Source organism: Aegilops tauschii, chromosome 6 (genome assembly GCF_002575655.3).
Source record: "Aegilops tauschii subsp. strangulata cultivar AL8/78 chromosome 6, Aet v6.0, whole genome shotgun sequence".
NCBI lineage: Eukaryota > Viridiplantae > Streptophyta > Magnoliopsida > Poales > Poaceae > Aegilops > Aegilops tauschii.
In genome coordinates, this window is record NC_053040.3 from 447943465 (window position 1) to 447965261 (window position 21797).

Below are 21797 nucleotides of genomic sequence, written 5' to 3' on the forward strand. Positions count from 1 at the left end.
AGTTTAGTCCCATACTGCTACAGTAAGAAGAGTGAGACCTTTTTATAAGGGCTGCTCCATCGCTTGCTATTGGGAGCTTGGGAATAGGAGCTGTACACGCGCGCTCCTCCTCCTCCGCCGCCCGCCTCGCCACGCCACGCCACGCCTCACCTTGTCAAGACGCGCGCGCGCCGCGTGTTGCGGGAATGAGCCGAGCCGAAGCTTATTTTTGCCGCTCAGGAATGGTTAATTAATTAACGAGTCGCTTACAGAAGCGTCACTGTCCGAGACGTTGGACTGTGGGCTGTTCGCGGACTCGGTCGTGGGCCTGGCCCAAGCCCATCTACCTGACGGCCTATATAAGAAGGTGCTGGCCAGTGGAGTGAACCCTAACTCAGTTCACTCACTCCCTCTCGTACAACCCTAGCCGTCATCTACTATTCCTCTCACTGTGCTGCCTCTGGCGACCCCATCCCGACGACCGCGTGCACGGTTGGTCGGGAGAGCAGGTGCCTCCGGAACCCTGTCGTTCGAGATCCTGCCTGGGAGAACGGCAATAAGGTTTTTGGGGAGCGTCTCGACGCGACTGCTCCCGATCCGTCCCCATCTTTGTCTGTCTCTGCTTCCACTACTTCCTCTACATCGACTCCATGGCTGACGACGAAGTCGCCAAGAAGAAGGCCTTGGCTGATGCCGAGGCTGTTGCTACCGCCGCCGCGTTGGCCTGGCCAATCGGAGGGTATGACTCGTTCATCCCCTGTTTGCTTGTTCATGTGGTAGCCGTATATATGCTGTTCATAGATGGTTCGGTTCTATGTACTATACGTGCTCATATGCTTAGGTATCGGTATGAGATGCATACCGTATTTGCCATGTTTACTGTCTACTCGTGGATTAGATTAATCGAGAAAGTTTACTGGAACGCATTTTAAGCATTGGCAGACGAGGACCACCTTGTGGCTCACAGCAATGAACGTGTTCTGGGTTGGTGGTGTGTCTCCTACGGTGACGATTGCTCTTGAACAAGAGAATGCGTTTGGGGAGGCAACCACCATCTTTTTGGGAGCCATTCTTACTGTGATCGGAGACAAGTTTGTGGACGCATATCTCCATATGCGTGTTGCCAAGAATTTGTGGTATGCGCTCGAAGCTAAATTCGGCGTAACTGATGCTGGAAGCGAGTTGTATGCCATGGAGCAGTTCCATGATTACAGAATGGTTGATAACCGTTCTGTATTGGACCAGGCCCATGAGATACAATGCATCGCTAAGGAGCTGGAGCTCTTGAAGTGTGAGTTACCGGACAAGTTTGTCGCGGGTTGCATTATTGCAAAACTCCCTCCTGGATGGAGGAACTTTGCTACTTCTCTCAAGCACTTGAGACGTGAATTCTCTGTTGAGGATGTCATCGGTCATCTAAGTGTTGAGCAGAACTCGAGAGCAAAGGACTCACACGTGAAAGGGGCAGAGGGTTCTTCTAGCGCCAATATGGTGCAGAAGAACTCCCACAAGTTCAAGGAAAGAACTCTGTCCAGTAGAATACTACCTTTAAGAAGAAGGGTAAGAAGACCTTCAAGAAGAACAAGAAGGATGAGGGCTGCTTTACTTGTGGTTCGGTTGAACATTGGGCCAACAAGTGCCCAAACAAGTATAAGAAGTCAGGACAAGACCCCAAGTCTGTCAATGTCACTTTGAGCAACAATGATGGGGCATCTGGGTATGGTAATCTGTTTACCGTACTTTCAGTTTGTCAGTCCACCGATTGGTGGGTTGACACTGGGGCCAATATTCATGTGTGTGCATATGTGTCTTTGTTTTCTTCTTACTAGGTCACACGATATTGTTCCGTCCTGATGGGGAACGACTCGCATGCAACTGAAGAATGTGCAGCATGTCCCCATTCATGGTGTTGGCACAGTAGATCTGAAGTTTACTTCGGGAAAGATCGTGCAACTGAAGAACATGCAGCATGTCCCCGCCATCAAGAAGAATCTCGTTAGTGGCTCCCTTCTATGTAATGAAGGGTTTAAGTTAGTATTTGAGTCTAACAAAGTAGTCGTATCTCGTTATGGACTATTTGTTGGAAAAGGATATGATTGTGATGGTTTGTTCCGCCTTTCCCTGGAGGATTTCTATAATAAAGTCGTGAACCAAATTCATTCCAATGTGAACGAATGTGAGGTTTGGCATTCACGTCTTTGTCACATAAATTTCGATTGTATGACGCGGCTAGCTAAGATGAATCTAATCCTGAGTTTCACTTTAGCCAAAGGCTCTAAGTGCCATGTGTGTGTGCAAGCAAAGCAACCTCGTAAGCCTCGCAAGCCTGCGAAGGAGAGACACCTGGCACCACTAGAGCTCATACATTCAGATCTCTGTGAGATGAATGGTGTGTTGACTAAAGGTGGAAAGAAATACTTCATGACTTTGGTTGATGATTCCACTAGATTCTGTTATGTGTATTTGTTCAATACAAAGGATGAGGCTCTACACTACTTTAAAATCTATAAGGCTGAAGTTGAGAACCAACTTGAGAAGAATAAAACGAGTCTGGTCTGATCGTGGTGGAGAGTACTTTTCTAGTGAGTTTGATTTATTCTGTGTGGAACATGGTATTATTCATGAGAGGACGCCTCCCTATTCACCCCAGTCAAACGGGGTTGCCGAATAGAAAAACCTTACTCTAACTGATTTGGCTAACACCATGTTAGATACATCGGGTTTATCCAAGGCATGGTGGGGGAGGCTATATTGACATCATGTCATGTCCTGAATAAAGTTTCCGCAAAGGATAATGAGACTACTCCCTATGAGCAATGGGGAAAGAAAAGAACTACACTCTCTTACTTGCGCCTTGGGGCTGTTTGGCGAAAGTCAATGTGCCAATCCCCAAAAAGCGTAAGCTTGGTCCGAAGACCGTGGACTGCGTTAATTTGGGATACACATAGAATAGCGTTGGCTATAGATTTCTAGTAGTGAAATCTGAGGTACCTGACCAGAAGGTCGGTACAATTATAGAGTCTAAGGATGCTACATTCTTTGAGGATATTTCCCCATGAGAGATATGCAAAGCACTTCTAGACTGGAATCTGATGAGACTCCTGAACCTGCCATTCCGATGGAATACTATGAACACAAAAGTGATGAAAGTTCCACGGAGGATGACGAGGAAGCTCCTGTTAGGAGCAAGAGACAAAGGACTACAAAGTCTTTTGGTGATGATTTCCTCATGTACCTCGTGGATGATGACACTCCCAGTTCCATTTCAGAAGCTTATGCATCTCCAGATGCTGACTACTGGAAGGATGCGGTTCGTAGCGAGATGGATTCCATCATGGCTAACGGGACATGGGAGATCACTAATCGTCCTTATGGTTGCCAACCATTGGGATGTAAGTGGGTGTTCAAGAGGAAGCTTAGGCCCGATGGTACTGTTGAGAAGTACAAGGCTAGGCTTGTAACCAAGGGTTATACCCAGAAAGAAGAAGAGGATTTCTTCGATACTTACTCACCTGTGGCTAGACTGACAACCATTCGAGTGCTACTCGCTTTGGCTGCCTCGCATGGTCTTCTCATTCATCAGATAGACGTTAAGACGGCTTTCCTTAACGGAGAGCTAGACGAGGAAATTTACATGCAACAGCCGGATGGCTTTGTAGTAAATGGTCAGGAAAGAAAGGTGTGTAAGCTAGTGAAATCTTTGTATGGCCTGACACAAGCGCCTAAGCAATGGCATGAGAAGTTTAATACAACTTTGACATCTGCTGGCTTTGTTGTTAACGAAGCTGACAAATGTGTATACTATCACTATGGTGGGGGCGAAGGAGTTATAATGTGTCTGTATGTCGATGACATACTGATATTTGGGACCCACCTCAAGGTCATTGAGGAGGTCAATGCCTTTTTATCCCATAACTTTGAGATGAAAGACCTGGGCGTGGCTGATGTTATCTTGAACATCAAGCTACTGAGAGACACTGAGGGTGGAATTACACTTTTGCAATCCCACTATGTTGAGAAGATTTTGAGCCATTTTGGATATTCGGACTGCAAACCTTCTGCAACACCATATGATCCTAGCGTGCAGATTCGAAAGTTCGAAGGTATGGCTGTAGATCAATTGAGATATTCTCAAGTGGTTGGTTCACTGATGTACCTAGCATGTGCTACTCGTCCTGACATCTCATTTGCTGTGTGCAAACTGAGTCGGATTGTTTCCAATCCGGGAGATGTGCATTGGCATGCTGTTGAGCGAGTGATGCGCTATTTGCAAGGTACTGTGAACTATGGAATTCACTATTCTGGGTACCCAACGGTACTTGAGGGGTATAGTGATTCAAATTGGATATTTGATGCTGATGAGATGAAAGCCACAAGTGGATATGTCTTCACACTTGATGGTGGTGCTGTTTCCTGGAAGTCTTGCAAGCAGACGATCTTAACGAGATCGACCATGGAAGCAGAACTCACAGGATTAGACACATCATGCGTCGAAGCAGAATGACTTCGAGAGCTTTTGATGGATTTGCCCATGGTTGATAAACCAGTCCCAGCTGTCCTTATGAACTGTGACAATCAAACAGTGATTGCCAAGGCTAAGAGTTCAAAGGAAAACTTGAAATCCACAAAGCACATAAGAAGAAGATTAAAATTTGTCAGAAAATCAAGAAACTCCGGAGTAATAGCGTTGGATTATATCCAGACGGCTAAGAATCTGGCAGACCCTGTTACGAAAGGGCTATCACAGATTGTGATAGAAAATGCATCGAGGGAGATGGGTATGAGACCCACGTAAGTTGCCATGGGGGTAACCCAACCTATGTGATCGGAGATCCCGTGAATTAGGACCTGGGAAAACAATCCAGCGGTCAACTAAGGAGAGTATCCTTAATTAACCCACTCCATTGGAGATGCAATAATACTCTCAATTCTGTAAGGCAGGCTGACTTTTGTCTTAATATGTTCCAAAGCTTATGTAAGCAAGATGCTAACCTACAGAGCATTCTTTGGAGGAACACACCTATGTGAGCCCGACTGCTGGTCACAGTCTATGAGATTGGGTGATCTTAGGAAGCTCATGAGAAGGTACGGAGTATGACTAATAAGCTCCACCCGTGGGGTTTAGCCTTCGGCAGCCACGTATCAGCTGACAATAGGCGAAACTTCTACACGCCAAACTGACAATTCAAGGCATAGTCATTGTTCAGTTGTGAAGAAGTCTAATCCTATTGCTCTACGTGGAAGTTCAACTTAACAGTCTCCACTGAAAATTCTGGTATATCAAACATCGTTTGGAACAGTTGAAAACAGTTGACAAACTTAGGCCCATATAAGACAATAATCCCTAGTTAATCTCTAAGGCCCATGCATGTGTACGGCAAGTGGTGGGAAGTGTGGGAAGTTTAGTCCCATACTGCTACAGTAAGAAGAGTGAGACCTCTTTATAAGGGCTGCTCCATCACTTGCTATTGGGAGCTTGGGAATAGGAGATGTATACGCGTGCTCCTCCTCCTCCGCCGCCCGCCTCGCCACGCCTCGCCTCGTCACAACGCGCGCGCGCCGCGGGTTGCGGGAATGATCCGAGCCAAAGCTTATTTTTGCCGCTCAGGAATGGTTAATTAATTAACGAGTCGCTTACAGAAGCGCCACTGTCCGAGACTTTGGACCGTGGGCTGTTCGCGGACTCGGTCGTGGGCCTGGCCCAGGCCCATCTACCTGACGGCCTATATAAGAAGGCGCTGGCTTGTGGAGTGAACCCTAACTCGGTTCACTCACTCCCTCTCGTACAACCCTAGCCGTCATCTACTGTTCCTCTCACTGTGCTGCCTCCGGCGATCCCATCCCGACGACCGCGTGCACGGTTGGTCGGGAGAGCAGGTGCCTCCGGAACCCTGTCGTTCGAGATCCTGTCCGGGAGAACGACAATAAGGTTTTTGGGGAGCGTCTCAACGCGACTGCTCCCAATCCGTCCCCGTCTTCGTCCGTCTCTGCTTCCACTACTTCATGTACATCGACTCCATGGCTGACGACGAAGTCGCTAAGAAGAAGGCCTTGGCTGATGCCGAGGCTGCTGCTACCGCCGCCGCGTTGTCCTGGCCAACCGGAGGGTATGACTCGTTCATCCCCTGTTTGCTTGTTCATGTGGTAGCCGTATATATGCTGTTCATAGATGGTTCGGTTCTATGTACTGTACGTGCTCACATGCTTAGGTATCGGTATGAGATGTATACCGTATTTGCCATGTTTACTGTCTACTCGTGGATTAGATTAATCGAGAAAGTGCTAATATTTCCAACACTATTACATGACCGCCATCCAAACCGGTTGAAGATAGCCCAGGCTACCGTCTCCCACCGAATAGACCCAGTAACCATACGCTCCCTGGCATTCGTCGGAGTGAGTAACGACCACATACGGATCAGTTACGCTCCTTCCATATATGCCAGCGGGTCCTTCGCAGGAAGGTTACAAATCATGTCGCTCCACCATGTGTTGCTTTATTGTTTACATATAAAGCGGGTCGAAAGCATGTTTCAAGTACAAACAATGGGTGTACTTGAGGGCGGGCCGAATAACCGGTCTAGTTGGCAATTGTCCGCCTCCAGCCAGCAACTTGCCTCCTCGATAATCCTTCCAAAGACCTGGCTAAAGGTGCTGCTGGCGGCATTGAAGACTCATGCGTTGTGTTCTTTCCAAACCATCCAGGTTACTAAGAGCAACTCTAGCTGGTCCCCTAAAAAATAGAGGAGTATCCGGCTGAGTAAAGTTAGTGGAGTAAATTCTTACTCCTAAGATGGCCGCACCAAGCCGATTCCCTAAAAAATAGAGGAGTATCCGGCTGAGTAAAGTTAGTGGAGTAATTTTTTACTCCTGTATAAATGGCTGCACTTAGCCGATCCCCTAAACTTAGTGGAGTAAAAAAATGGTTAAGTTTTTTGTCCTAGCCGCATGAACTTAAAAAACTTCATATATATCATCAAACATGCATAACTCATCCATTAACAAGCATATAGTTTCACAATAGAACCATTAACAAGCATATAATTAAAATATGCATAGTTCATCCAAAAGGCATCACTTCACCGATCAAGTTTGATCCAAAATCACCACAAATATAGCATGTGTTATGTTGTGGGTCGAGGTCAACCAATGGCATGAGCGAACTCAAACAACCTCCTTTCCAAAGAAATCAGCACCGACACCATCATACACATGGCCACCATCACCATCACCACCATCCTCTCGGACACCATCACCGCCATCAACGTCTCGGCAACCACCATCCTCTCAGCCACAATCATCACCACCACCAGCACCGCCACCACCATTCCGAAGAGAGACTTCCGTTTGGGTCAAGATCTCCCCACGAGTGAGAGCTCCCAATACTTTCTTGCGGTTTCACCTATTATGGTTGGATTCATGAATATGATAGCACGATCTTCGGCTTTCTTGGCATCACGAAGCCTCTTCTCCTCAAGTGCACGACGAAAGGATTTGGCGTTGGATGCCCGGCTCCCATATCAGTGTCCGCGAATTGATCCGGACTAGTCCGCGGACACTACAGTGTCCGTTACGAGGGTCAGCGTTGGAGATGCCCTTACTAGGTAGATTAACAAACTGAACTAAAATCTAGGTTACCAGGTAGTAGATTAACAAAATGAGCTACGGTGCAATCTTGTAATCCACGGATGCTCCGTTCCAACTATAGAAGGTGTCTTAATTTTTTGAATAGTTAAACTTTTCTACCTTTAATGAAGTTTATAGAGAAAAATATCAATACATACGTACGATTTCAAATCGGTGTCACTACTTCCTTATTTTTTTTTGTTTAGCATTGTACATGTTCACATATTTTACTATAGCAATGCTGCGTGACGTTTAGACACTAGAGAGCATTGTGGCAATTGGCATCTCCCTCTTGAAAGGGTACACTCTGCCGGTTTTTTTGTTTTTGTTTTGATATAGCTTGCCACTCTTGTCAAGTTGTTCTGTTGAGTCAGTTCGATTTGCTTTGGGCCTCGCGATAACATCTCTGGCCAGCGCTTATCATGGCGCCTGCTTATCCAACCCAACGGTTGAGCAAAAAGTGCAACTTCTGGTGAATAAAATGACGTCGAGGCCTGCAAGTTTGCAACTGCATTGGGAAGTCATCGGGGATATAAGAAGAAGGGATAAAATGGGTGAACAATCTATCTTTCCCAGCCACATACTCGTACCCTCACGAATTCAATGCTCGTCGAACGAATGAATGCTCGGATATATGTTGATCTCTCCGGACTGAAAAAAAGTTCGAACCGGGTACTCACCAGAAAGTTTTTGAACAATGCTGGCAGATTTATGTCAGTTTTATCCGCCTCGAGGAGCGCACCTCATCCACGTTATCCAGGAAATTTTGGCAGGAATTTTCTGACCCGGATTTCTGTTTGTTAACCTGAAAAATGCGAAAGTAACCGTCAGTTGCCCGCAGATCTTACGAACCGCTACAGCACTTGGATGTTTATTTACCCCCATTTTGGCGTGTGAGTTCTGAGGAATTCTCACGTTCAGCAGGATAACTGGCAGCCGTATTGGCCGGTGCCTTCTGATACAAGGCTAGCTCCGTCACTCGCCTTTTGAGCTCACCGTTCCGGCCGATAACAAACTCCGGCCGACATATCCATCGATCCAACGGAGCATTGAAGTCGATCGCACCGGAACATGTCTTGCAAGTTGCTCGATCACCGGCATGATGCATCCTGCAGCACACTATAAATACCTGGCCAGACACACCAGCTGAATCCATCAGTTCTCCATCCTCCTCTTCCAGAGCACAGTAGAGAGGGCTGAAGAACATGGCGAACAAACACTCGTCCCTCCCCCTCTTCCTCGTCCTCCTTGGCCTGTCGGCCAGCTTGGCCTCCGGTCAAATTCTCTTTCAGGTATTATCTTCTTCGTCGGCAAGAACTGTCTTCAGGCTGCGATCATGTTTTGTTTTGGACTGAGTTTTGAGTTCTGCTGCGTGCGGCAGGGTTTCAACTGGGAGTCGTGGAAGCACAATGGCGGGTGGTACAACTTCCTGATGGGCAAGGTGGACGACATCGCCGCCGGCGGCATCACGCACGTGTGGCTCCCCCCGGCGTCGCAGTCCGTGGCCGAGCAAGGCTACATGCCGGGCCGGCTGTACGACCTGGACGCCTCCAAGTACGGCAACAAGGCGCAGCTCAAGTCCCTGATCGGGGCGCTCCACGGCAAGGGCGTCAAGGCCATCGCCGACATTGTCATCAACCACCGCACGGCGGAGCGCAAGGACGGCCGGGGCATCTACTGCATCTTCGAGGGCGGCACCCCCGACGCGCGCCTTGACTGGGGCCCCCACATGATCTGCCGCGACGACCGGCCCTACGCCGACGGCACGGGCAACCCGGACACCGGCGCCGACTTCGGGGCCGCCCCGGACATCGACCACCTCAACCCGCGCGTCCAGAAGGAGCTCGTGGAGTGGCTCAACTGGCTCAGGACCGACGTCGGCTTCGACGGCTGGCGCTTCGACTTCGCCAAGGGCTACTCCGCGGACGTCGCCAAGATCTACATCGACCGCTCCGAGGCCAGCTTCGCCGTGGCCGAGATATGGACGTCGCTGGCGTACGGCGGGGACGGCAAGCCCAACCTCAACCAGGACCCGCACCGGCAGGAGCTGGTGAACTGGGTGAACAAGGTGGGCGGCTCCGGCCCCGGCACCACGTTCGACTTCACCACCAAGGGCATCCTCAATGTGGCCGTGGAGGGCGAGCTGTGGCGGCTGCGCGGCACTGACGGCAAGGCGCCGGGCATGATCGGGTGGTGGCCAGCCAAGGCAGTGACCTTCGTGGACAACCACGACACCGGCTCCACGCAACACATGTGGCCCTTCCCTTCTGACAGGGTCATGCAGGGATATGCCTACATCCTCACGCACCCAGGGACCCCATGCATCGTGAGTCATCGTGCTATTGCCAACTCATCATATCTAAATTGTCCTTTTTTCTCCGTTCATATGAAACCATGACCAAACTGATGAAAACTAAATGTGATTCTTCAGTTCTACGATCATTTCTTCGACTGGGGCCTGAAGGAGGAGATCGATCGCCTGGTGTCAATCAGGACCCGACAGGGGATACACAGTGAGAGCAAGCTACAAATCATAGAGGCTGACGCCGACCTTTACCTAGCCGAGATCGACAGCAAGGTCATCGTCAAACTCGGGCCAAGATACGATGTCGGGCACCTCATTCCCGGAGGCTTCAAGGTGGTCGCGCACGGCAAAGATTATGCCGTATGGGAGAAAATATAAGCAAAATTACCGGAGCTCATGATGTCCACGTAGTACGATTTAGTACTTCCTCCGTGTAAAAGTGAGGATGAGGGACATCCATTGTATTTTTTATATAAATAATAATCAATAAGTATTTCCGCTACTCATGGTTTACTCGATGTTTGTTGACCATAAATTATGCAGCGCACGGCCAGTGACTCGTGCGGAAGCATGCAACCTCCAAGCTTGATGCTTGGGGTGGTAGGAGCTCTGCCTTTGCATTAAGGATTAGGGCTCTACATAAGAAAGCATGGGAAAGGAGAAGAAGAAATCTTCACAAGGCGATGTCTGTAGCTTAGTTATACAATGCTCCAGCTATCAGTTCTGAATCAACTTTGATCAGAGCTGCTATGTGTTGGAGAAAATCTGATTATTTCTTTTTTTTTTTCAAAAAAAAACCCCGACGCTTTCTTTCATTCAAAATATGTGCCGAGCAAAGTATAATGCCGCGGTTGCATTCTTCTTCGGGCGAGAGAAGAGGTGGTACCACCATTCTTGGATGGAACTGAAGCTGTTCATCTAAGTTGCACCAAAGTGTGGCATGTTGCAGCTAAGTTTGAACGCTGTGGCGAACGGATAGCGGTGGATTAGTGAGCTGCAAATTCTAGTAGCTGGTCACAAAGAAAGCAAACATGGTTGTAATCGCAGCCTCCTGCATGCGGTCTGTCAGTGGTGGGAAGCCAATTTTGTACTACACTATTTGAACTGTCAAAACGTCTTACATTTAAAAACAGAAGTAGTAGAAGCAAGAGTAATTAACAATTTTGTTTTCCTCTCAATTCTGAGGCTCCATATTTTCTCAAGCTTCGGTCTAGCAATTGATCCAAGGAACTGACTAGAGTATGTCGAGAGAACACAGCAGATTTTTTTTCTTCTGAATTTGCAGCCATATAGAAGTTCCAAGGTCAGCAGCCAAATGGAGGCGTTGGAGTCCCTTCATCTAGTGGCCATCGAAGAGTGCTTTCAGCAACCATATGATCCTTCCTTATGGCAAGCAAGAAAAGACCGGGGCAATGTGCCAACACGCGAATATGTTTTACTCCCTTCATTTACTTATACAAGACCACTATGAAATATACATTTTGCATCTATACAAGGTCATCAACAGTAATCGAGGTAAAAATTAATAATGTTCTTCGTACTAGCAACTTGTTTAATACGTACTTGCATGCAAGCAGTCATAATGACACTCAACTAGTTCTTCCATTTACTTTTTTTTGCATGCATGGAGTGTATTAATGGTCCCAATAAACGAGAAAAAAAGTTGGATTGCAAAACATGTATTAAATTTTACCTTGGTACCTAATTTTAAGTTTGTGGCCTTGTATATAAAAATGGAGGGACCAACTGGGTTTCAGAACAAATGTCGGGCTAACAATTGATCCTAGCTTGGCCTTCATGTTAGGAGATCCTACATGAGGTTGCCTCAGGTCAGAAATTTTGAGCTTGTCCTAGAGCTATGTGGAGATGAGTTGCCAAGAAGGTGGCGGAGTCAGGCAACCCTCTAGCCACCCGGATCTGCATAGGCATTCTCAGAGGATATGTCAGGAATTGTGAGAAAGATTCCAGTCTCAATCTCACCAATTTTGAAGAGAGAATCATCCAGTTCTTGATTCTCCTTAGAATACTCCATATCACTTGGTTCACATATATCCATATGGTGTTGTTAAAATATGGAATTCTACATTTCCATGGCTTAGATAGGTAGGGTTTTAGTCCTTGCAGAGACGGCGCTCGGATGGATGGCGACACTTCTTTGAGTCAGTCTTCCGGGATTCGATCCTCCTCAAGTTCGTTCGTCAAGAAGGATTAGACGGAGCTCTGGCGTAGATTCCTGCCAGCTCCTCGGAGCGGCGAGGTTAGGGTTTCTCGTCGTGCGTACGCAATGGCGAGATTTGGTGTCAAGTTCTTCAGATCGATTCAAGGATTGAATGACGACGACTGCGGCTCTGGGACGCTGGTCCTTAGGGGCATGTGCATGAAGACTTCCCGGCTGTCATCGACAAGGTCAGACTGGCTCCGGTATGAGAGTGGCGATAGCGGCGCGTCAGCAGCTTTTTCTAGTGGTGGCAATGGTCGCTCGGTGATCCATGGACCTTGATGTAATTTTTATTATGTTTGGGGTGCTTTGTACTTCCGATGAATCTTTATAATACATTTAATCATTTTCGCAAAAAAAAGTTTTTTTTAAATACACCACATAGTTGTTGCACATGCAGTATTAGGGCAAGGTTTTTCTTATTAGAGAGCCAAACTTAGGGTAATCAACACCTAGAGAGATATCAAAGTGTCAATTGACTACTTCCCAAAACTAGAGACTACACATTCAAACATCAAATAATGTACTGATTCATCTTGAAAGTCGAGTACACAATCCAAAGGTTTGATATGTGCCTCTTCCTGAGCTTATCTCTAGTCATGCCTTTGTTGTGAAGATTAGCCAGAGAAATATATGAATTTTAGGAGGAACATTCAAGCTCCAGAGAGAAGGAATATAAACAGGCCACACTCCTCGAAAATTAATGACATGGTATGGTACAAATAGCTAGTGGAATAATGCCCTTTGCTATCTGACTGCCAAATAAGAGAGTCGGTGTCACTTGTGTAACTAATGTTGAAAATATGCCGTAAAGGCAATAATAAAATGGTTATTATTGTATTTCCTTGTTTATGATAATTGTCTATTGTTCATGATATAATTGTATTAACTGGAAACCATAATACATGTGTGAATACATAGACCACGACATGTCCCTAGTAAGCCTCTAGTTGACTAGCTCGTTGATCAATAGATGGTTATGGTTTCCTGACCATGGACATTGGATGTCATTGATAACGGGATCACATCATTAGTCATTAGGAGAATGATGTGATGGACAAGACCCAATCCTAAGCATAGCACAAGATCTTGTAGTTCGTTTGCTAAGAGTTTTTCTAATGTCAAGTATCGTTTCCTTAGACCATGAGATTGTGCAACTCCCGGATACCGTAGGAATGCTTTGGGTGTACCAAACGTCACAACGTAACTGGGTGGCTATAAAGTTGCACTACAGGTATCTCCGAAAGTGTCTGTTGGGTTGGCACGAATCGAGACTGGAATTTGTCACTCCGTATGACGGAGAGGTATCTCTGGGCCCACTCGGTAATGCATCATCATAATGAGCTCAATGTGACTAAGGAGTTAGCCACGGGATCATGTGTTACGGAACGAGTAAAGAGACTTGCCGGTAACAAGATTGAACGAGGTATTGGGATACCGACGATCGAATCTCGGGCAAGCAACATGCCGATAGACAAAGGGGATTGTATACGGGATTGATTGAATCCCCGACATCGTGGTTCATCCGATGAGATCATCGTGGAACATGTGGGAGCCAATATGGGTATCCAGATCCTGCTATTGGTAATTGGCCGGAGAGGTGTCTCGGTCATGTCTGCATGGTTCCCGAACCCGTAGGGTCTACACACTTAAGGTTCGGTGACGCTAGAGTTGTTATGGGAAATAGTATGTGGTTACCGAAGGTTGTTCGGAGTCCCGGATGAGATCCCGGACATCACGAGGAGTTCCGGAATGGTCCGGCGGTGAAGATCGATATATTGGACGAAGGGTATTGGAGTCCGGAAGTGTTCCGGGGGTACCAGGCTATGGCCAGCATGACCGAAAGGTGTTTCAGGAGCCCCGGCAAGTGTTGGAGGGCCTCATGGGCCAAAGGGGAAGGGGCAAACCAGCCCACTAAGGGGTGGTGCGCCCCCACACCCTTTCCCACGTTACTTGGGGAGGTGGGGCGCCTCCACCTGGCTTGGGAGGCAAGCCTCCACCTGCTTGGCTTGGGGGGCAAGTCTCCCTAGGATTTTTCCTAGGGAGATCCAATCTGCTTGGCCGCCGCCCCCTAGGGGAAACCCTAGGGCGCCTCCCCCTCTCCCCTTGCCCCTATATATAGTGGAGGGGTGGGAGGGCAGCCGCACCTCTTCCCTGGCGCAGCCCTCCCTCCTCATACACCTCCTCCTCCTCCGTAGTGCTTAGCGAAGCTCTGCCGGAGAACCACGAGCTCCATCGCCACCATGTCGTCGTGCTGCTGGAGTTCTCCCTCAACTTCTCCTCTCCCCTTGCTGGATCAAGAAGGAGGAGACGTCCCCGGGCTGTACGTGTGTTGAACGCAGAGGCGCCGTCCGTTCGGCGCTAGATCGGATCTTCCGCGATTTGAATCGCCGCGAGTACGACTCCATCAACCGCGTTCTTGTAACGCTTCCGCTTAGAGATCTTCATGGGTTGAAGATGCACTCCCTCTCTCTCGTTGCTAGCATCTCCTAGATTGATCTTGGTGACACGTAGGAAAATTTTGAATTATTGCTACGTTCCCCAACAACTAAGGTCATGTTAGTTTCAGCTTTGGTTAGCTTCGAGTCACCTATGGATTCACTTCACTAGCAAGGATGATTTACAGAATCAGCTTTGCCACTGAAGTACACTTGACGTGCTTCAGGCAATTTCACTGATGGTCTGTCTTCATTGGCAAAGTTGGTTCCAAATAGCTATTTGTTTCAACTTCTGATTTTTTTCCCTACGAGAATGTGCTTTCTAAAGCTGAAACAAACAAGGCCTAACAGTGTTAGCAATTTTAAGTAGTTGGAACCATTGTTTCATACCCATTTGTAAAAATTCCTTCTAAAGGTGAGCTTGACCTGATGATCATCACAAATCTCTCTAATAGTTTTGGATGACTCATTACAAATAACGTACACTGGGTAGAATTGAACAGCTAAAGGGGCTGTACAAAACTAGCTATCCTCTCAGAACCTAATTTTCTCCCCATTACCCACGAGCCATCTATAACCAAACTTGATGGCTTTAACCACACTCATTACCCCTTTCCAGAATCTAGAGGTGTTAGTAGTAGCACATGTAAAGATATTTGGTTTGTTGGTTCTATATTTAGGATCAATTATGGTCTTCCAAACCTTTCCTTCCCCCTCAGAGTATCATTAGATCCAAGGGAGGCAGAGGTTAAGCTCTTGGAGATCGGGAATAACCAATCCTCCAAATTCTTTCTTCATACAAACAAGCCTCCAATTTGCTAGGTGAAGCTTTCTACGACCTTCAAAGTCATTCCACAAACAGTGAGCCATTCAAATATTAATTAACTCTATAGCCCATTTGGGAACTTTAAAATGGAAGGAAGGTAAATGAGAATACTCGCAAGACAAGCCTAGAAAAGAACCAGCCTTCCTTTATAGGAGAGAAGCTTGCCTCTCTAGCCAACAACCCTCTTCAGAATTTTATCTATCAATGGTTGGATGTCCTCTCTCCTGAGCTTATCATGATGGAGAGGGATACCTAGGTATTTAATAGATAATTTGCCTTTATTCAACTAAGAATATCTACAAAGACCTAAAGTTCTTCCTCTACCATATTAATGGGTATCTACTCACTTTTGTTGTAGTTTATCTTTATCCTAGAAACTTGCTCAAAGCAAGATAGATCCATTTTAAGGATTTATTGCTTTCTCTACATCTTTGTCTAAGAAAAATATGGTATCATTTGCATACTGGATATACACCATGCCTCCAGTGCAAACAGAAAGGCGGAACCCTCTAACTGGATCATGCAATGCTGCTTTAGCTAACATCCTAGTAAGAACATCTACCACTAGATTACAGAGAAGGGAGGAGAGGGGATTCCTCTGTCTAGGCCCTTTGCCAGTACTGAAGAAACTACTCTTACAACCATTAATTTTGACATCAACAGACCCCCATGAATAATTTTGTGGATCCAAGAGGATCACTTACCACCAAAGCATCTACACCGGAACAATTCTCCGAGCAAATCTAGGTTGACAGTGTCAAAGGCCTTTTCATGGTCTAAGTTAAGCGACAGTCCTTGCTCTTTAGAAGAATGGACTTAATGCAACACCTCATGTGCAACTACACTTTCTAAAATGAATCTTCCTTTTAGAAAGGCAGATTGGTTCCTAGCAACCATTCTTTGTAGAATGAGACTAATCCTATTAGTTAACACTTCGGTGAAGATTTTAAAGCTATAGTTAAGCAAGCTAATTGGTAAAAAATTCTTCATAGAAGTAACATCAACTTCCTTAGGATTACTGTCGAAATGGCAAAATTAAGCATGTATATGTCTGGAGTACCCTTATGTAGTCATCAAACATGTTCATAAGATTAGCTTTAACTAGATCTCTGAACTTTTGATATAATAGGAAAGGAATTCCATCAGGGTCAGGGCCCATCAGAGTAAGAGTGAAAAATTCCTTCTAAAACTCTTCTTCAAAAAAGGGGACTGAAGGAGGTCATTCATGCATCCTGAACTTTCTTTTCTAAGCTAAATAAGTATTGGTTGAGACTAAAATGTTTCCTACCTTCGCAATAAATCTGTTGTAGTTTCAAAATTTATGTGGAATGAGCACAAAGGTCAGAAGGGGCTATTCTCCTTCTAAGCCGGATTTTATTCATGTGCAACCTCTTATTTAGGGCAAGCCAGAGGAACAACCTGCATTTTTTGGGGGCGAAGTTCTTCTAGTTGCACGAGCAAGCTAGTCCACCACTCAAGAAGAAAATGCAACATCGCAAGCTAACCCAATAAAGGATAGATTGTCGAAGAGTCTAATCGTGCACACATCTGGTACCTGTGAATTAAGTTTACATTGGCTAATAACAAAATGGAACCAAGTATGGACACGGCGAAACAGAAATGCCTAAGGCACAAGTCGAGCGTAAGTTCTGACGATCCTCATACCCTAGCAATAGAAGCATTAAGTCGCATTGCGTGAGAGAGAAGAGCGGCGAAGCGTGAGTCAAGTGTGCAGCCATATAGCCAAATGTCAATCCAGAAGGACATGGGCATGCCATTACCGATCTTAAGAGAAGTGATGGCGCAACAAAAGGCCAAGCCGAAGGCAATGTCCTTCCACACCACGAAGTTCAGAGCACGAAGCTCGCCCAAGTTCCGACTGTCTGACCATCGATATGGAGTGGAAAACTGGGTCTCCCAAGGAGTGGACCTTGGCTGATGAACCTTTCGGAGATGTTTAAGCATAAAACAAGTATTATGGATGTGAATACTGAGTGAGCTTAACCAATTCCACTTAGTTATGATATCTCTTCTCCAAATATCTGCTGAAGACTTGATTTGGATTTTCAAAGGAACATTAGATTGTTAAACGCATTTGAATTTATCACTAGAAATAATGTGCTCCAACCAATGATACATGACTTTGGTGGTAAACTTAGAGGTATTACCTGAGGGCTGGAAATCTGACCAAGAGCTACTAGAGGACAAGATAGGAAATAATCTCATCACAAATGTCGGATGAAAACCTAGGTCTGACTCATGTTGGTTATACCTAACAATGATGATGTTTTTTTGCATTCTTATCTCATCGAAGGTTTGCATTGTTATCTCATCGAAGGCATTGCTCAGATATGCTTGGTCTAGCTCTTCAAGGTGAAACCCTAGGTTTGACTCATGTTGGTTATACCAGACAATGACGATGTTTTTTGTGTCGTTTCCTTTTTGAAGGCATTGCTCGGATATGCTCAATCTAAAAGGTAGGTTACCATGTAGATTAACAAAATGAACTAAATGCTTGGTCAGGGCATCTTCAACGCGGACCCTCAAACCGCCCACGACCGTTCGGGCTGAGCGGTCCAGAAACATTTTGCCATCCAACGCACTTTGCATCTGTCCAGGGATCAGTCCGGTTGGCCGTTTCCCTCAAACAAGAAGCAAACTAGAGGGGGTTTGCGGGAGTCTGAATATCCACATGACCAACCAAAAGCCACCACGTATCCTCTCTTCGTCCGGACGCGCTGCTATTTTTTTTGCTATTTGGCGAAAGCCACTAACACATGATGGAAGGCTGCTAATTAGGGTAGCATTTGGCGGAAGCTAGTAGTGCTACTGAAGGATTTGGAGGAAGTAGACGATGGATTTGGTGAATCCTAGCTTACACGATGGCGGATGCTCCCAATCACATAGCACACATCGTAGCACTACTGATCACATAGGAATGAATGACGAAAGCTCCTTTGCTTTGCTTCGTTGGATAGCGGAAGCTCCTAATCGCAAAGGGCACATCGCGTAGCTGGACGGTGTAAGCTCCAAATAACTAGTTGGTGGAAGCATTTGACATGTAATCACACGGAAGGCTACTAATTTGACTGAAGGATTTGATGGAAGGTGTATTTGCTGTTTTTTTTTTAAGTGAATAAAAACATAAATTTAAGGTATAGCGTTGGTCCACGGACAAATACAGTGTTTGTTATGGATTAGCGTTGAAGATGCCCTTACTAGGTAGATTAACAAACTAAAGTAAAATCTAGGTTACCAGGTACTAGATTAATAAAATGAGCTATGGTGCAATCTTGTGATCCAGGGATACTCCATTCTAACTATAGGAGGTGTCTTAATTTTCTGAATAGTCAAACTATTCTGACTTTGATGAAGCTTATAGAGAGAAATATCAATACATACAATTTCAAATCAGCACAAATATTTTCATATTTCATTTTATTTAGTATCGTAGATGTTCACATATTTTACTAAGCCTCATTTGGTTTGGAGGATTTTCATAGGAAAAACATAGGAATGAGAAAAATCTTGTAGATGCATTCGGTTTGTAGGAAACGAGTATAGAAATTTCTTAGAAATACTACTCGGTTTCTACGTTTTTTTAGGAAACTACACGTCCACTCAAAACTCATTTTTTGCGTAGAAACGAGGCAATGCAATTCCTAAAAATGGCAAGTGTCATCCTATCATGTTTCTATACTACTTTTGATTCCTCCGTTTAATTCGCAAATGATATGTGTCACACGTCAGGAACGTGACACTCAGGCTCTGACACTTTTTTTATGGCAATTCCAGTCACATAATGATGGCAAATTCCATACATGTATGGTGGTGTTCCTAGCTGCTAATCACATTTTTTTTTGTGGTTTAAAAAAGAAGGTAAAACGTATCGCCACCGGTCTTTTCTTGCTTGCTAGAAGGAAAAATCACACGGTCGCTGAAGTGCTTGTCATTGGCGGCTGGATGAAGGGAGTTGATGGCTACCACTGAACAAGATGACATAAGCTGGAATTGGACAGCATCGAAAATCTAGTTTGTGCATACTCTAGCAAGTTTCTGGGATCAATAGCTAGACCGGAGCTTGAGAAAAAATTGGAGCCTCGGAATTGAGAGGAAAACCAAATTCTTCCCCGCGCTTCTAGTACAAAATCGGCTTCTGGCCGCTGACAGGCTCACGCACGAGACTGCGATCACGAATCTGCTGCCCACCTAATCGCTATGCGCTCGCGATAGAAACCTGGTTCAAAATTAGCTGCAACATGCCACACATTGGGATTGTTCCAGCTATAATTGCTACCCCACTCCAACCTGGACTGGTTGGCTGCTCCATAAGAGAACTGACAAGAGCTTGTCAGAGCAACCCATCCTCCCCAAAGAGATTTTGAGAATCCTAAGAGAGAACAACCGCAAAGCCTAAAACCTGCTAAGAGCATTTCTAATCGATCCCTTGAAAGTTAGCGGAGTATATACCTTAGTGGAGTATATGTACTCCACTAAAATTTCGCCGCACCTAGCCGATCCCCTAAAGTTAGCAGAGTATAACTCAATTTGCACAAATTCAATCAAATTTGCACCGAAAGAGGATGCATTTAAACATAAGTTCAACACAAAAAGTTCTCGGAACCAAACGTTAAACATAAATTTAAACTAAAACTAAAATTAAACTAGTTTCGGCCGAAATGGATGTCGAGCCAATCCTTCCGGGTGAGGCCACCCTTGGTGAGAGCTGGGTCCGGACCGGTGCCATCGTCGCCGCCCAGCTCGCTGCCCGCGTTGCCGCCCTCGTAGTCAGAGATGACGATAACTTGGCCGTCATTGACGGCGAAGATCACTCGCTCCGGGTACTGCAGGCAGAGCTCATCCATGTAGGCCTCGGCGGCGGCCTCGGCCTGGAGGCGTTCCCTCGCCTCCCTGTCCTCACGCGTCATCCAAGCGGTCCGGAGCCATACCAAACGAAAAGTTGAGCAGCGCGCGGCCGTGGAACGCAGCCTGCCACCGGTCGTATTACATGGCCGCGAGCTCGCGCGGCGGTGTGGAACGAGCCGACCCACTTCCGCTTGTGGGTCTTGAGGTCCGTGATTTCGTCCGCCCACGTCCCCCACGACCGCCATCGGACGCCCATGTAGTTCCTTGTCGGCGGCCGTGACGGAGGGAGGTTCGAGAAGTCCTCAAACCGCGTGAGGGGCGCGGCGGCGGGCTATCGACCGAGTGGCGGCGGCTCGAGGAAGCAGCCGCGGACGACGACCCATGGGCGTGGCGGCGCGCTGCGGATCGGTGGAGGGGACCGGCGGCCACCGCGTCCGGCCATCGGGAGGAGGGAGGGCGGCGGATCAGGGCGGGGGTCGTGCCGGCGTGGGGCGATGGGGAGAAGAGGAGGCGGGGAAGAGGAAGGGAGAGTGGGGAATTTTTACTGGGCCGCCGCGAGCCGGAGTAAATATAAGGAGAAGATTAGGGATGGAGTAAATTTTTTACTCCACTAACGGTTATAAGAGATCGGCTAGGTGCGGTTTAGAGGAGAAAAAAGAGAGCCAAATTTACTTGCTTACGGCCGGATTAGAGATCGGTTAGAAATGCCCTAAGTGATTAAGCATCACTGAAGAACTAGCTGAGACTTAACTTAACCTATTATTGTTGGCAACACTGAGGAACTAGCTGAGACTTAACTTAACCTATTACTATTGTGGGTCGTGCATCCACTAGACGGTTAGGTGTCTGTTCTAAGAGCCTGATGGTAATTGTGGGCAACCGAAGAACAAGTCTGTGAAGGTCTCGGAGATCTACATCGAAGATCTATCACGAGTGACTGAGTGAAGTCTAAGTGACTTTATCTCAAGGAATATAGGATAAAGACATTGTCTTCCGAGTTTAATCTCGGCCCCTCCAAACAATTCATAGAGTTGTGCCAGCAACTCGGACTGGTCGAACAAATCTATGTCTTCGTTAAGCTTATAGGGTTTTTTACTTTATCGAACTCATTTACTTATGTAACATGCATGCGTTCGAAGAACTTCTCCCCGTCTTATTTCGCTGTGATCGTTACGAAGACGATTTTGAGCACTCTGATATTCCGCTGCCTATGCCATGTTTAGTTTTGTGTGCATTGCTACTTATATTAACCTCAGTTATTTCTCTTTTCAGTTTAGTTTATTCTCTATTCTGATCTGCATTTGTTCTATGTACTCTGTTATTGCTGAAAAAACTCGTTTTTTTGAAGAAATTGTCGAAGTCCCCCCCCCCCCCCCCCCCCCCCTCTTCCTTCTGGTCGGTATCTGATCCTAGAAGAGCCCTAATCCTTAATGCAAAGGCAGAGCTCGTACCATCAAAACCTCAAGCTTTAGGTTGCACGCTCCCACACGGTCATGCTCTATGCAACTTTTGGTCAACGAACATTGAGTAAACCATGAA

General features: G+C 46.4%; 1 protein-coding gene across 1 annotated transcript; it reads left to right on the top strand.

The window, feature by feature from the left end:
* Positions 1-8581: 8581 nt before the first annotated feature.
* On the top strand, positions 8582-10304 carry LOC109750103 (alpha-amylase type B isozyme). The gene is made up of 3 exons (XM_020309060.2): positions 8582-8897; positions 8987-9931; positions 10037-10304. Exons 1-3 carry the CDS (start codon positions 8811-8813, stop codon positions 10286-10288), a joined length of 1284 nt encoding a protein of 427 aa, XP_020164649.1. The 5' UTR covers positions 8582-8810; the 3' UTR covers positions 10289-10304.
* The last annotated feature ends 11493 nt before the right edge of the window (positions 10305-21797 follow it).

What these genes read in the sequence shown, in the direction of transcription:
- LOC109750103 (XM_020309060.2), top strand. Translation starts at nt 8,811, where the DNA reads ATGGCGAACAAACACTCGTCCCTCCCCCTCTTCCTCGTCCTCCTTGGC. An exon ending in CCGGTCAAATTCTCTTTCAG is followed by an intron (nt 8,898 to 8,986) that starts GTATTATCTTCT and finishes TGCGTGCGGCAG; the next exon opens with GGTTTCAACTGGGAGTCGTG. An exon ending in ACCCAGGGACCCCATGCATC is followed by an intron (nt 9,932 to 10,036) that starts GTGAGTCATCGT and finishes GTGATTCTTCAG; the next exon opens with TTCTACGATCATTTCTTCGA.